The 16,217-nt window shown below is 43.0% G+C and overlaps 1 protein-coding gene across 1 annotated transcript in view; it reads left to right on the top strand.

Moving 5' to 3' along the window:
• BUB1B (BUB1 mitotic checkpoint serine/threonine kinase B) overlaps positions 1-2,905 on the top strand; it is a 43,718-nt gene extending 40,813 nt beyond the window's left edge. Inside the window, exons 22-23 of the mRNA XM_010989328.3 lie at positions 623-729; positions 2,352-2,905. Coding sequence (XP_010987630.2) covers positions 623-729; positions 2,352-2,559 — 315 coding nt within the window. The 3' untranslated portion in view covers positions 2,560-2,905. The remainder of the gene's footprint in view (positions 1-622; positions 730-2,351) is intronic.
• Positions 2,906-16,217: the final 13,312 nt, after the last annotated feature.

Genomic DNA, 16,217 nt, shown 5'->3' with positions numbered 1-16,217 from the left:
CACAACACTGAAGAATATACACATACACGTGCAGACACATGACTCACTCAGTAACCTAAGTGTCAGCACTATTTTCTCTACTACTTACCTGTGTGGTCTCTTGTAAATCATTTTCTGCAATTTTCTCTGTAAAATAAAGGTAATAATCTGCTCTGTGTACATAAAAATTCTTGTGAGGATTAAATGAAATGATGTATATAAAAAGAACATTAGGACAAATGGAAAATGTTTTATATGGTGGCATTATATGCAAAAATCCCTTCTGACTCAGCTCTGGGTATATGGCATTTGCTGATTGAATATGTAGCATAAGCCTGAACTGGTCATGTGGACCACATTTAGAGCTCAGCTGAAGCCCATGCAAATTCAGTAGGTGTGCAGATTTGTATTTGACAGTCCAGATATTTTTGTCATCTTTTGTTCTTAAGGATAATTCCTAGAGTTGGCTCTACTAATCACTTCTTTGGGGAGTTTCTTCCTTTACTATAAGGGTAAGGAACAGTCAATAGTATGTCATAAAATAAACTTAGCTAAGCACTATAGTACCCGTCAACTTCTTAACTAAATTGCCATGATAGTAGCAGAGAATTATTTTAGCTGATGGTGCTTTTTATGATTTCAGGTAGATCTGTTTGGTATAGCAGATTTAGCACATTTACTATTGTTCAAGGAACACCTACAGGTCCTCTGGGATGAGTCCCTCTGGAGACTTAGCCAAAATATTTCTGAGTAAGTATTGGTGATTTCAGGGTCTTTTCCTGTCCAAATAATTTTCTCTTTATTTTGGGTGCTGTCTCTGCTTCAACAGTCTTCGTTTCTTAGTCCATATGCTGTGATTTCATTAATTTTAACCAGTTTTCATTGGAGTATCAGTGGAGCACCTAGTGCAGGACAAAGGAATTGCTAATTAAAAATAGGAATCAGGCTATTAAGACTTCAGGACATCATTCTGGACCTAGCTGTATCATAGACATATAGACTGTGACTATAGTATGGAAGCCTCTCAATTTAGAAGTGTTAATAGAAACATTTTGTGAGAATAATTTTCTAATCAATTGGTACTAGTCTTATACCCCTTTTTAATAGCTATTATCAAAAGCTAATAAGCATCTCTTGAAGAGAGTTAAATTTCTAAATTACATACTTATTTAAGGCTATTATTTGTTTAATGAACGGGTGAAACCAAAGCAGAAAACTGAATCTCTTTGGTGAAGAAGTAAATGCTTTCTTAATATGAGCTGCTTGGTCTCAGAACTTTAGTACTCCCTCAAGCCTGTTCATAAAACTTGTTAAACAAGTTTATACTGTATAACCCACGGAACTATATTCAATATCTTGTGGTAACCTATAATGAAAAAGGATATGAACAGGAATATATGTATGTATATGTATAACTGAAACATGCTGTACACCAGAAATTATACAACATTGTAAACTGACTGTATACTTCAATAATAAAAAAATTCATATCCACATAAGGAAGAACATTAAAGAATAAGTTAAATAAAAACATTTATTTTTCTTAATCTTAGAGACTAAAAAATAACTTATTAAATGTTCCATGTTTCACTTTAGCTTATCATTGCTCTTAACTTCCCAGAATAAGTTTACCAGTCTCTTACTGATACATTCTTTGGTTAAAAGAAAAACTAGTGTTGAAAATTTAATATCCCTTCACCTCCATTATCCCCTCCCAACAATTGAATTGTATTTTTTTCTTTATTTAATTCAGAATTTGGCCAGTCTTATTCATCTCTAACATGTACTTTCAAAACAGGTTTAAAATATAATGCAAGACATACGGATAGATTCAGGTCTCTCCAGTTGTTTATGGTCCTAGGTGGGTCTTATACAAACAGGAGCAGGTGGGATTTCCTAATAGCCTTGCCTTATACAATAATAGAAGCCTCTCTGATTAAAAAAAAAAAAAAGCACAAATATCATACGTAGACTTAAGCAGTAGTAACTTTGGTCAAGCTTAGGATTCTGAGAAGATTGTAAAGATAATAAACCGCTGGGCAGGAGGAGAGGAAGCTCTACTCTTTCTAATGACCTAGACTTTAGGAAAGTTAAAGGAGAGGAGACAAGATTCATTTTTCTTCTATTTGTAGAAGAGAAGTTCTGCATCTTAGTGTACAGAGGAAATATATAGATTCAGATGACTTTCTTTCCCTTTATGTGCACTGTATTATGGCTTTTCCCATTTCAGAGAACTATTTGCATGATCTCTAAGAGAGTTGTAGGTATTACATTAAACCATGTTGGTGCCTAAGTGTACCACTGAGTTAAACACAGAAAGAATTCTAACTCGTATACCTAATCTTGATGGAAATGGTTTTATATATTTTTAGGCTAAAAGATGGTGAATTGTGGAATAAATTCTTTGTGCGGATTCTGAATGCCAGTGATGAGTCCACAGTGTCTGTTCTGGGGGAACTTGCAGCAGAAATGAATGGGTTGTTTGATACCACATTCCAAAGTCACCTGAACAAAGCTTTATGGAAGGTAGGGAAGTTAATCAGTCCTGGGGCTTCCCTCTTGCAGCAAGATAGGCAGTGAAATCTCTCACAGATTCCTGCCTAAAACCAATGGTTGTCTTGTGGAACACTGGACCTGTATATGCTATAATTCAATTTAGGTACACTACTAATACTTTTCTGTTTTTTAGTAGATACATATTTCTAGGTAACTGGCATTCTCTACTCAACAATGTACCTACTCTTGGCCTTGTCTGACTTTAAGGAAGAATTGTTTTATTCTAAATAGACTCCATATTAATGGGTACCTTGTTGTTATTTAACGCATTTGTTGCTACCTTTCCCTGTATTTTTCCCTTTTATAATTTGTGACATGTACCCTTATGATCACTATGTATTGTGTAAATAATAAAATAGTGTTTGTTAAATTTGTGCTTCTAACATTTCATCTACTTTTTGCCAACTAAGATAATGAATGGCTTGATTTTGCAGACAGGAGCTGCTTTACCATGGAAATTTTTATATCCTAGACTTGGAACTGTTATAATAGGATTGTAACAAGACAGAATAGCCAACCATTCCTTTAGGTGTTCCTGACCTTCCTGTAAATGAGCTAGATTGAAAAGTAGATAAAATGATTTATAAAAGGCCAAATTTTCTTTAATTTTAAGTGGCAAAATTATGTGTTTTCAATATATTTTAATGTTTTCATTTTTTATCCACCAAGCCCTTTGGTTTACGTATGTAATCCAGTGGTGCTGCTGCTACTGGGTCTCTTGATTAGAACTGTGTGAGTTAGAAAAGAAAGGTTTCGAATGGCTTTAGCAACCTTTCAGAAATGGAATAATCACCATTCTGTTACATGCAGAATGACTTGGTGGGGGCAGGGTTAATGAAGGAGTAGAAGGGGGTTTTGTTGTTTGGAAGATTAGAAGAGGCAGAATATTAAAAAGATGAGTTGGAAGAGAACAGATCTAGATGAAATATTGGACCACTAAATGGAAGCATGAATTACACCAGGTTTTGGGGATAGGGAAGAAAATTGGTAGAAAAGAGCAATGAAAATTATCTAATTCATATCTAAATATCAAAATTATTAAATATGCCTCTATGCTGTGCCTGATTTTTCTTTTTACTCTAGTTGTCACTGTCACGGCTCTAAGATTGCTGAAAAGCAGAAGATTCTAAGTATATCTCAGCTAAAAATATTTAAGCATATATAGTTGAAACACTGAAGGATAATCAACTTAGAAACTTAGAAGTTTTTGTTCTTAAAGAAAATACGACTTTTCAAACATTTTCATGTTTTCTTCTCATAAAGCTGAGGTTATAAAATTACATATCTGTATGTTTATGTAATCAAACCCATCTACCCCTCTGCTCTCTTCTCCTCATTTTTCAATCCACCACTTTGACACATAACGTCATTACTCCGAGACTGGATGGTAAATTTAGATTCTTAACATAGGCTTAACTACTATCTAGTGAATTTTTCAGCAACCTTGACAACAAGATTGACAAGCCACTGCCCTGTGGATGAAACTTTGTTTCTGAAAATCCACTCTGAGGACAGGGAAGAAAATCTGAGGAAGCTAATTTATTAGAGAACTTGCAGCTGCTTTGCTAGCTCTTCCTCCATTCCGCATCCCCTCCAATCCGGACCCTTCTTTGTAGAGGAGAGAAAATAGTAACTGACCAGTTAGGGCCTGTGATGTCTTCATTTTCTCTTTGAGCATAAAACCACAAAGTGGGCACATTTCCATCTCCCTTATATTTTATATTGCTTGTTTGGGAGAAAGAAGCCTCTATTTTTGGCAAAATTTCAAATGGTTCTTATTTCTTGTCTCACTAAGGCACAAATAACATAATGATGAACCTGAGAAAAAGAACACAGCTGAAAAGACAGGATTTTCACTTTTGTTTGAAGAGACCATGAAATATATAGTGACTCACTATTCATAAAGTGTGCATCCACTTATCTGCCACTGTTAGAGCCTTCATCCCTCTGTGACAGCTGTACAAGAAACCTTCCGCCCAAGTCACAGTGCTTTCTCTAACTGATGCCAAATCTGAATCTGGAAATAATTGTTTTCCTGTAGCATTAGAACTTTAGACTGTTAGTTGGGCTTTTATCTTAAGGTAGATAAGAAAGCCTTTCAGAGAGTTAGCACAAGGCTCTTTGAAATAATTTGTTTAGGCTAAAGTCTTTAAGCAAAGACAGCAAAGAAATGCTTCTTTTCTGTTGTATCAGAAAATGAGGAATTCTTCCTCCAACTGCAACTCTTACACCAGATTTGCTTCCAATCTAGCTCCTAAAGTTAAGGCTTCCCTGGGGAGAGGGTATAGCTCAAGTGGTAGAGCACATGCTTAGCATACACAAAGCCCTGGGTTCAATCCCCAGTACCTCCTCTAAAAATAAACAAAATAAGTAAACTTAACTACCTCCCCACCTAAATTAAAAAATAAAAAAAAAAGACTTCCCTGGTGAAGAAGATGCATGTTTTTAAAAAATTTTAATATGGCAAGCTTCAACCTTAATAAGGTTCTTAGTTCTACCAAAGATGCAAAAAGCTATGAGTATTTAATAGGATAAAAGTCTGGGGAGAGCTGGACTATTTAATAACTGGTGTTGAAACAGTATACTAGAGTTTGAACTCTATCACCAGTGCCACCACTACATCATACAGCACCTTTGTGCAAGTTAGAAAAAGGCCCCTTCCTCTAGTGGATTCAGTACCCCACTGTGCACCATAGCTTGACTGGATTTCAGTACCCACTTACCCCCTTGGCCTGTGCCCTTTTGCAGTGAATAAATTGCACAGCCATATGCAGTGGTCTTCCCTGTTTCACTATTTATCTGCAAAACAAATTTTAGATAGATCAAAAATATTAATGTAAAAAACTGAAAATATGAAATACAAAGTGAGTGAAATTTTTTGTCTGTGACAAAACACTAAGATTTAAGCAAGAAGATTGCTGTTTAATTATTATAATAGATAAAAAACAAAGTCTAATATACCCATTTATCTCTCCCTCTCCTCCCTGAAAAAACCCTAAATTCAAACTAGGAAAAATTACTTGCCACACGTTTGCATCATCTTTCACTTGCATTATCTTAAGGTCTCGTAACTAGTCTCTCTGCTTCCCCCACCCACCTCCAGTCATATCAGAACCCTCCAATGACTTCCCATCTCACATGACACAAAATCCCAAGAACTGTCGCAGCCGGCAAGACCATACCAGGTCTAACCCCGCTCCTTCCTGACTCCTTTTTAACTTGCTCACTCCACTGTAGCCTGCCCACCTCCTTTCTGTTCCTTAAACGTGCCAACTAGTTTCTCTCTTTATGACCTTTTTGCTGCTATTTCTTCTGCCTGGAATGTTCTTTTCCATACCCTCACATGGATTACTCCCTTCCTTCCCTTCAGGTGTCTTCTCAGACCTCCATCTTATCAGAGGCCTTCCCTGGCCATTCTGTATAAATAGCACCCCACACACACACTGCTGTGCTGCTGGTAGTCGGTTCCTCTTTACCCTGCTTTATTTTTTCCATGCTATCTACCACCTATTCTTTCCCATAGCATATATATAAGTTTTTTTTTTTTCTTTTTCCCTGTATCCCACTCCCAGAATTTAAGCTCTTTAAGGGCAGGGCTTTTGTTTCTTATTCTAATCCCAGGGCCTAGAGCACTGTCAAAGCACCATTTTACGTAAGGTACAAAGAAGTCTTTTAAAAAATTGAAAACCAGTAGAAATAGACAAGACATGAACAATCCACTAAAAACATTTTGATGGCCAGCTTATGAGATGTTTGCTCTCATTCCTAACTAAATAAGATGCAAGATAAACCTGAAATTTTCACCAGTCACATGGTATATGATTGAAAATTGTGTTTGTGAGGGTGAGGAGAAAGAAGCACTCATATTATTATTAGTGGGAGTGTAATTGGTACATTATTAGAAGGTGATTTGGCAATATTAATTAAATTTAAATAATCATTCCCTTCAGCTAAGAAATTTTCCTAAGAATTTATCTTGAAGAAGCATTGGCTGGGTGCCCAAATAAAGCACTGTTTGTAGCAGTTGTTTTCCCTGCCTCCAAGGTTCATTAGGCCTAAAGGGATAATCAGTGTGACAGACCTTGGGAAAAGAGGAGTCCTAGAACCAATGGAGAGGGGAAGTCGGACCATTTCCGTAGATGACAGGGCTGCCTTGGCATTGGTGCTGAAGTCCAGCCTTCCAGTTTTGCATGAGCCTGTAGAGATGGCAGAACCTGAGTTAGGCTTTGAAAGTTGAATTCCAGACATTTCAACTTATGTTCAAAAAAGAAAAGCTGAGGGGAAGAAGTGATTGCCTTTGGGGAGTATGTGTAGGGGCAGAGAGGAACAGATGAAGGCTTTTACTTTTTAATTTGTATGTTTCTGAACATTTTGAATATTCTAATTTTTTATGTCTATGGGATAATCTTGGCTAAGAAATTATGGGCTATGGTTTTGCCATCTTTTCCCTTCTCTACATTAAAAAAAATTAAAAGCCTGAAAAAAAAGCCTTAGTGTTAGGGATTTTTTTTTTTAAGTGGGAAATTTGGGAGACTTTATCATCCAAATATAAAAGCAAGATTAACTTGGAATTAAAATGAGAGAGTGAAAATAATGTTAAATTATTGCAGTAATGTATCTAAACTTCTATTTTTAGTGTGCTTAAAAACTCATACATGTTCAAATGTTTTATAATGTTTCTATTCCAGATATGCTTTCTAAAATTATCATCTTCCTACTATTACAACTTCCTGTCTGTAAATGAGGGATTGAATTACATAAAATTCAACTTTTTTCAGAAACAAAATACATTTTATGGCTTTCATATAAAAACTTGCATTTCCCACAAACTGACATTGTATAATTAAAAAAGGCACAATGACAAATTCGGTTAAGTGTCTATAAACATACTTTTATTCCCACCAAAGCATACTTCTTCCAATAAGCTTGCTCTTTAGACGCTCCCGCGGCGTACTTCCAGCTGCTGAGCAGTGTTGTCCCCTAAGTTCAAACTGGCTTCTCCATGGGAAGTAGCGGTTGCCCAGTCACACCGCTAGTTTTCAAACCCCTTGTGAGCAAAGGACTATTGTGTCTATTAATTTTATATAGTTCCAGAAATTAGTAGTGAATTAAATACATAGTGAGTTAAAAATTAGTAATGAATTAAAATGTTGGAAAAATAGCAGCCACAAGTTCAAAAACTAGTTATTTGCAGACTTGGTGAAGGGAGAAACCTATCCTACGCTATCGATGTGCCTAGAATCACAATCTTGCTTTCATTTCTAGTGTGTCACTTTGTGTGTCTGTCTTTAACCTTCTGTTTTAATCAGTTGGTGGCCTTACATCATGATACACTTCATTGTCCTGTTTACTCCTTTCAAAATTAAATGTTATTTTCACAGGTATATTTATACCATCAAAATGTGTACTTTCTTTTCCACATGTGTCTAAGTCAGCCTTACATTCATTTGAAACAGTTATGTGAATCAGCATATGCTGCAGTTTCAAAGCAGTTTAATCTTACTGGCCTGGTCATGTGATGCATTTTATTATTTAATTGCCTCAGTCCTGCCATTAGCAAAGTGAGGATGGCATTTCATAAAAATAAATACCCATTAAAATCTATGAACAAAATGATGAATATACATTTGTTTGCTTTTGCATTTTTTTAACAAAAATAAAAAAGAAATCTGGCAGTGCTAGAATAAAGTGATAAAAATACTGAAAAGGATGACACATGAAGCTTCAGTGAGACTGGCTCATTCAAGGAGATGAGGTAGCTAAGGGTGAGAGAGTGTGTGGTACAGCAAGTCAGGGCGTCCCAGCAAACAGGGGATCAAGTGGGCAGAAATATGAGCATTGCTAAGAGAGACCTTCCAGATCAACTGTACCTTGTCACAGAACAGATTGAGGAAGCTGCTTGCTCAAGGACTCACCCAAACAGGCACATCCAGTTTCCTGACATGTGGACTAATGGTCTAGGTGTAGGCCACTGGGGGCAGCCCCATAGCTCCTGCCTGCATTGTATTATCAGTTGCCTTGGACAGGTACATGTACATGCCTTACCTCTCTAACTTAGGTGAGCTCTTTGGAACAAGATCTGTCTCTTTTTATACCCTAGTTGTAACTTGAATGCAGTGCTCACATTGTAGGTCAACTTCACAGTCCAGGGCCTACTAGGACTTCCTCAGTATTGAGGTGGCTCCTTGTCTGTGGTGCCAAACCAAATGCTAGCATGGCGGTGACAGATGCTGCCTGTACAGCCAGAATGCCTGGGTTTGAATCCTGGCTGTGTGGCAGTGAACAAGTTACTTACCCTCTCTGAGCCTCTATAAAATGAGGATAACCTAAGTGCCTACTTTACTGAGTATTGCAAACTAAATAAAGCTTTTAGTACACATGCTTGTGAGTGTTTGTATTGATTTAGTTCTAATGTTGTTAAAGTGATCTGCAGTTCTCTGGAAACCTCTCCAGTAGATTGGAATCCTAGTTAGTTGATTGGAGCCTTTCTTTCTTTTGAATTAATTTACAGTACAGAGTATAGCCAAACCTGTAATATAATAAAGGTAGGTGAAAGAAGAATGGTGTTCTGTAATCTAAAGGGGAAATGAGTTGTTTCTATTGAGTGACCTTCAGAGAACCAAATATTTGTACGTAAAGAAGGCAGTCTCTAGATCAGCCAGGTACCAAGGCTATCGGGGAGGCCCGCTTGGTCCTGTCCTCAGTCCACAAGGCCATTTCTGTCTGAAGGCCTCCTCTGACTCACAGCTTTCCGCTGCTTCTGTGCCATGTTCAGAGCACAGGAATCTTTTAAATGCTGCCTCTGGTCCCATTTGCTCTGACACTCCAGGCAGGGTCTTGCCCTCATTGGTGGGAAGCAGGATGTAGCTCCCTTCCTGCTAGCCACCTACAGTTCCGTCTCACTCCTCCTCTGCCCTCTTCTCTTCCTCTACCAGGGGAAAGGCTTTCTGGCTTAGGCAACAGAGCCTACTCACCCCATTTAAGGCCAAGACATTTAGTCTTCCTGAGACTCTTCCTGCTAGAGCTTAGGCTTTCAGAATATTCCTATATTATGCTGCGCTACATCCCTCTCCTGAGCCAATGGATAAAAAGTGACCACTTACTTAATAGGAAAAGGGAAGAGGGAATATAGGAAGCCCTATAAAACTTAATTCATGAACTGGAAAACCTGGCTCCAACCCCAGGTACCCATACCGGCAGCTTAATCAGGGCAGGTCAACCTGCCGCCTATAAACTAGTGCTGATGGCTTCTACCCTAAAGGGCTGTTGTGAGAATTTAAAAACACAATATGGTTGCTAAACATGAAAGTTCCTTGACTCTTAGCAAGCAGGAGATTCTCTGTCTCTCCCCAGCAGCCAGCCCTGAGCCAGGCACACAGCGGGCAGCAGGAGCCATGTGGAATCTAAACCACAATGGAGATGCCTGACATTCTTATTTAGTCAGGCCTCCAGCTGCAACCTGTTGACTCCTGTTTACTCTTTGTTGAAATGTGTTCATTTACCCGCTTCAGGGCAGCAAATCTATTGGAATGTGTCAAAGACAATTAGCCAATAAATATTAAACTACTTTTAATGACAATTACCATGAAAGACATAAAGAAATGTAAGGCGTGCTCACTCCCCTCAGGGAGTTAATAATTTAGTTAGAGAAACGGTATTACAGGTTAAAAGCCAAGAAAATATAGAAGGAAGTCAAAGGACATCTCAAGGTAAGCCATGCCCAAGAGCCCAAAGAGTGGAGCAGATGTGTTAGAACACTTGGAAGAAGCAAAGGCCAGCATGGATTAGGGCATCGTGGGAGCCATCATGGCACTGGAGCTAGTCTGTACTGGGTAGTTTTCAGCTGCAAAAATCAGAAAAACAATCCAAACTATGGTGAGAGCTAAGAATATCTGTTATCACACGTAATAGCCTGGAGCCCAGCAATTTGTGGAAGACCCACGTTGCTTCCCTGTTCTGCCATCCTCAGTATGTTGGGTTTTGTCCTCAGGCTGGTCCCCTTACGGAACCCAGTTGGCTACCAATTTTCTCCCAAAAACTCTCCCAGCAAACTTGCATTCCTGTCTCAATTGTCATATACCTAAACCAATCCCTGGCAAAAGGGAATTACCAAGATTGGTTCAAACTAATCAAGATTCACCTGGAGGGCTGGTGCTGCAGAGGGGCCCTTCCCTGAGCTGACAGGAGAGAGGATTATACATCCAAATGAGTTGGGTTTCTTCCAGCAAGTAAGAAGGAAGATGAGATGGATATAGAGAGAACCAGTCGTGTCCGCCACATGGGTGGTGTTGGGAAGGAAAAAGGCAGGATTTGGTAGGAAAATAGCATCCTGGACTCTGAAACAGATTGCCTGGGTTCAAAGCCCTGCCCTGTCACTTAATGACCTGAGCAAGTAAGTTAACTTAAGGAGGCCTTAGTTTCTTCATCTCTGAAATGGGATAATAATAGTTCCCACCTCGATTATAAATTTCATGAGGACAGGGACCTGTCTTGTTCCCGAAGTTATCCCCAGCACCTAGCACAGAGCTTCATACTTAGCAAGTACTCAGTAGCTGTTTATTGAAAGGATTCATTCATTGGATTGTTGTGAGGATTTAATGAGTTAATAATGTATGGCAGGGGCTTAGCACAGTGTATAGCCTATAATACGTGCTCAAGAAAATGAGATTTCAGCCACAGTCACGGACAGTGGGAACCCTGCACGTGTGTCCTTTTGCTGCTTTGCTTCACCTGTGCTGCCAGATTTATCACTAGCTCTTGCTAATCGCAGCAGAAACAGCTATCAGGAAGGCTCTGCCCCTGGTGAACTGGGGCTGGGATGGCAAAACCCCATCACATCCTCTCCTGGGAAGAGGACACACTGGTAACTCCAGTGCTTGGGACTCCGCAGTTTGTAACTGCTCTGACTAGTTTCTGAGCCAGCCCTCACATTGCCAGTAACCCGTCGGGGTCAAGCCCCTGAAGCCGCCTGGGACCAGCCTAATTCACAGCTAAAGTCATGTGGCCAGAGTGGAGAGGGGCCCATTTCACTGACAAAAGGCTTTTTTGCTCTGTCCCAAGTGAAGTCCCAGCAAGTTTCCACCAGTCCCTCCTTTTCCTGGCTCCAACAGAGGTGGACTAGCTCCTCCCAGAGAGGCTGCTCCCAGGATGGCTTATCCATAGGAAATGCCGCTGCTGGGCTGGCTGCCAGCCGCTGCCCTTCTGGGCATTGAGGGCTGACTCCCTCCTGAAGTCTAAAGGCCTTGTCCTTTCACACAGCAATGAAAGCCAGCCAGAGGCGGCACTCAGCCCAGTCAGAGCAGGTTGTGGCCGGACCCTAACTGAATGGTTCTCATCAGCCATCTGTGCAGTGTCACCCAGAAATAGTCATGCCAGAGCTCCCCGGGGAGATCCCGCCTCAGCACAGGGTGTTCCAATGAGAGCCGGGGCTTTGCACTCAGACCCTGGCTTTGCCACTTCCTAACTGGTGGGGGGGAGGGAAATTTTTTAAGCACTCTGAGCATCAGGCTCCTCTTCTGTACAAATTGGGATAATAATACTTACCCCTTGTCATTTGGAGGATTCAGTGAATGAACAGGTGGCAAGAGTCTCGCCATATATTCTGCCCGGAACATGGTGAATACTTCATAAAACGGTTTTCTTCTGCTGCCACATCCCTGTCATGAAAACGGGTCTTTTCACAATTCTATACACCTAGTTCTGGAAAAAATATGCCATCCCCTATTCACTTACTTGAAAAATCCTGTTTCTCTTGAGAGGAAACTCCTGGAGATCAAGAGCAGAAACCCTCACCAGGGTCGCTCCGAATCCTGATGAGATTCAGGTCTGTGCCCCCCTCACATCCCCTGTGGCAGTAACAGACCGGGCCAGAAGGGAAGACCCTACACTCTCTGCCCTCAGGCCATCTGCTAACTGCCGTCTTCTCTGGGTCTGTCTCCTCACTGGCCATGACCCGTCACCCTCTCTTCTTGCTTCCCCCAGTTGCCCCAGAAGTAGAGGCACTGTGGGGAGGAAGGCATGGGGGATGCCAAGTCAGCTTCTCAGGGGCTAGTCCCCACCTTCCCTCAGTCCGTGCTGTGTCCCTTGGCCTCCCCCACATCCCCCGCCCACTGGCGTCCAGGCAGGTCCTGCAGCCCCGCCTGGGCATTCAGAAGGCCTCATCGTTCCCTCTTCACTTTTAGGCAGAGGGCCAGCGTTGGGCCTTCTGATCAAGGGCAGGGGGCAGTGGCCCAGCAGCCAGGCTGTTGGCCAGCAACAATAGGAATTCCTCCTGGGCTTTTCCAATGTCTATTGTTGAAGAGAAAGAGTTCCTGGAAAAAATGCCCTAACATGCAGCCCGGCGGGCACTCCTACTCCGCGGAGCAAGGTGGAGAGACTCCCACCAGTCACACCTGGCCTCCTGCCAGCCGTCCCGCACACACCTTGCCCCTCCACCAGGGTGCCTCATTTCCCTGGGCTCCCGCCCCACTCCACCCCAACAGGAGGGAAAAGGAGCAGGGTAGGGGGACAGAGCCCAGAAGGGACTCAAGCATCCTTATCTGGTGAGGCCCTTAAGTGTCCTTCCCACTGAGGACCCCCAGGACTCGACTGGTCATTCTCTCTTTTGCTATCAACACCTTGGAGGGTAGGCGGGTGCCCTGGAGGCATCTGCTCCCCAGGCACCCCACCTGCTCTGCAGGAAGCCATTTGGAAAAATCTCTTGTAGATGGGGCCCCTGCCTCTGACCTGGAGGCCCAGGGCTGCGGGGCACCTTTGCTGTAGTACCAGTCCTGAAGCACAGGACACAGGTCTCCAGTGACAACACCTGCTCATTAGTCCCAGCCCTTCCTTTCCGGAGTCTGCTTTGGGATGGGTGAAGGCAGGCAGAGCTGTTCCTCCCTTCCTGGCCCTGTGGTGAGAGGTGCTGACGAGTGTAGGCAGGTGGAGACAGGCCCACACAGCCATCAGAAAGGCCTGTGTGAAGCACAAGGGGGCCGGGAAATGTGGGGAAGAATCTAAAGATCTAGAAAAAGTTGGTAGTACGAGGCCATTTTTCCAATACGATAGAACCCTAGACTTTGGATGTGAAGCTTGATATTCTTTGGGAAAGCCTGGGAAGCATTCATTTATGAAAATTTGAGAACTTCACTGTTACATGGCCTTTCTAAACACATCGCCAGAGGGGACATTTCGGTGTAAGCAATCAATCCAGCAGAACCTAACTCACCAAAATGGTGCAGGTGCAGCAAAGTTGCTTCGGGGGCTTTTATCTCCATTTTGAAAAACAAAATGGAGAGTCAAGTGAAAGACTATTAAGTAATTGTAAGGACACCATCTTGGCTGATTCACATGCTGCCACTCCCTGGGAGCCAAGAGTCAAGGCAGAAATGGCCACGGTGACACCACCGCTGCTGCCTTGGATGAAATTACAGACACATCACTCTCTGGGCTTGAGCTGGAACGGCCCGCGTGGGCAGTGCAGGGAACACCATGGGCCTGTGAGGAGGAAAGCTGAGCTCCAATCCCAACTCGGCCTCTGATTCCCTCTGTGGCTTTGCTGAGTCACGTAATATCCGGGGGCTTCAGTTTTCTAACCTGCAGAATGTAGGGTGGGGCTGGTGATTCCAGAGTCCCTCTCAGCTCCGTGATTCACTGTATTCCAAGGAAGGGTCCAAGTTAGGGTGGCCAGAGCACAGAAGAACCTCTTCAGATGTTCCTGCATTCACTCATTCATTCAGCAAAGCTTGCATGAGCACCTACTGTGTGCCAAGCACCAGGCCGGGTTTCCCGCCCTTAAGAGCTCAGCCTACTGGGATTAGCAGGGCAGTGACTCTGCTGGGACAAAGAAGGGCTCAGGGCACCTGACTGGCCCAAGAACACAGGCAGTGTCCCCTACAACAGGCAGCCAAGCCTCTGCGAGATTTCTTCCAACGGCTGGCAGATCCCCTCTCTTCTATAACTTGTGAGGAAAGGGATCTAAATTGGCAGGTATTTTCACCAAATCAAGAACACATGCAATATGATAGAGGAAAGAGTTCCAGTCTATGCAGCCATCAGGGTTCAGAAGTTCATGAAGACAAGAATAACAGAATCAACAGTGACTGATTATCATGCTCAGGAATTTAAAATGATGAGAAAAAGTGGCCAAGATGCCACGGTAACCCTTGGCTGGTTTTTGGCCTCCAGAACCCTTTCCTTTAGTAGCAGCACCCTGATCTTCTTCCCCACCTCAAATGTAATGGGAACACTTGCCCAGCCTACCCTCCCCTCAGCCAGGCCAGAGGTGGGCAGGTAACCTGAGCCTCCAATCAGACACCTCCTGCTCTTGGACCAGGCAGGGCAATACGTCTTCTGTCCAGGAAGGGGAAGCCCGGAGGCTGCAGAGTCAGGCTTGATGCATAGAGACCTCAGGGCTGTCCAGCTTCTGTCCTGAGCTTCATTCTCCAGACTTCTCATCAGTGCTAAGAGTTAGTTACCAAATGGCCGTCAAAAAATCCCTTTCCTGCTCAAGATGGCTAGCAGTTAGAGAACCTGAGTTTTTATGATTAATGCCATATGGTCCAATACTGTGCAGCTCAATCAAAATGTCTACATGAGCAGCCTGAGACCTGAGTGACTGGGGTCATCATTTGGAAGATTAACCTGCCTCCATTGGGGGTGGAGAAGAATGAGCCACAAACAGCACAGTCATGAAGCTGTAACTGAGAAGAACATTCGTGTTTATTGAGCTCTCACGGTGAGCAGTCCCTGTGCTAAGAGCTTTGTTCATTTATTTCCCACAACTCTGTAGGTGGGCGAAATCATCCCCATTTTATGGATGAGGAAATTGAGGTCCAGGTGGTTAAATAAAATGCCAAGGGTCATTCAACTGATGGACAGTAGAGCTGGGATGTGAACCCAGGACAAAAAACTCAGAGCCTGGGCTTTTAACCAAACACCACATTGCTTCCCTACGGAAGAAAATTCATGAAGGAGTTTCCAAAAATAATGTGAGCAGCCTAGTGCCACCTTGGATGTATGGGGCTGGGGGTGGGAAGCGTCGAGGGAAATGGCAGATTTCATCTGGCTGTCAGCAGCAGTGGACACTGGAAGCAGGAGCTGGTCGGTCCAGGTGGTGCCTGCAGTGGGGCAGCTGTGACTTTGGCTCTAGGGTGAGCATTCCCAGGTTGATGGTCAAAGCCACAGAGAGGATGGTGTTCCAACAGGAGTGTGGGTGAGTTCAGAAGAGAGGAGCAGGGGGCCAAGACTGGGGGTGGGCACTGGGAGAAGAAAGGGAGCCAGGGAGGGAACAGGTGGGTTCCGAGACCCAGAGGGCCTTGTGGAAGACTGTGTTCCACCTGGCGCCCTTGGAGCTCAAGCTCCCACCTGCAAAGGCTCCTGTTTCTGATCAGGGCTGGAAAACAAAGGGTCCCTGCCAACCCCGGAAGCCGGCACCCACGCTGCCCAGCACTCCCATGTGCCACTGTCTCACCTTCGTGGCAAAACCAGCCGAGACCCCAAAAGGGGAGCTCAGCCAGCTGTGACCTGGCAGCCAGTTCTGAATCCCACAGCTCTGGGGGTGGGGAGCCTTGGAGGTCTGGCTTCCCACGGACTGAGGGAGGCTTGCACTGAGTCGAGCGGGCAGCCCTTCTCCTCCCTCCCCCTCAGTAAAGGAAGGCAGGAAAAAAATGTGTTTTTATAAATAGCTCCAGCCCAGCTGATTT

This window comes from Camelus dromedarius, chromosome 5, assembly GCF_036321535.1.
Source record: "Camelus dromedarius isolate mCamDro1 chromosome 5, mCamDro1.pat, whole genome shotgun sequence".
In the NCBI taxonomy this organism is placed as follows: Eukaryota; Metazoa; Chordata; class Mammalia; order Artiodactyla; family Camelidae; genus Camelus; species Camelus dromedarius.
Note: the sequence above shows the minus strand (reverse complement) of the source record. Positions and strands in the feature narration are given on the sequence as shown.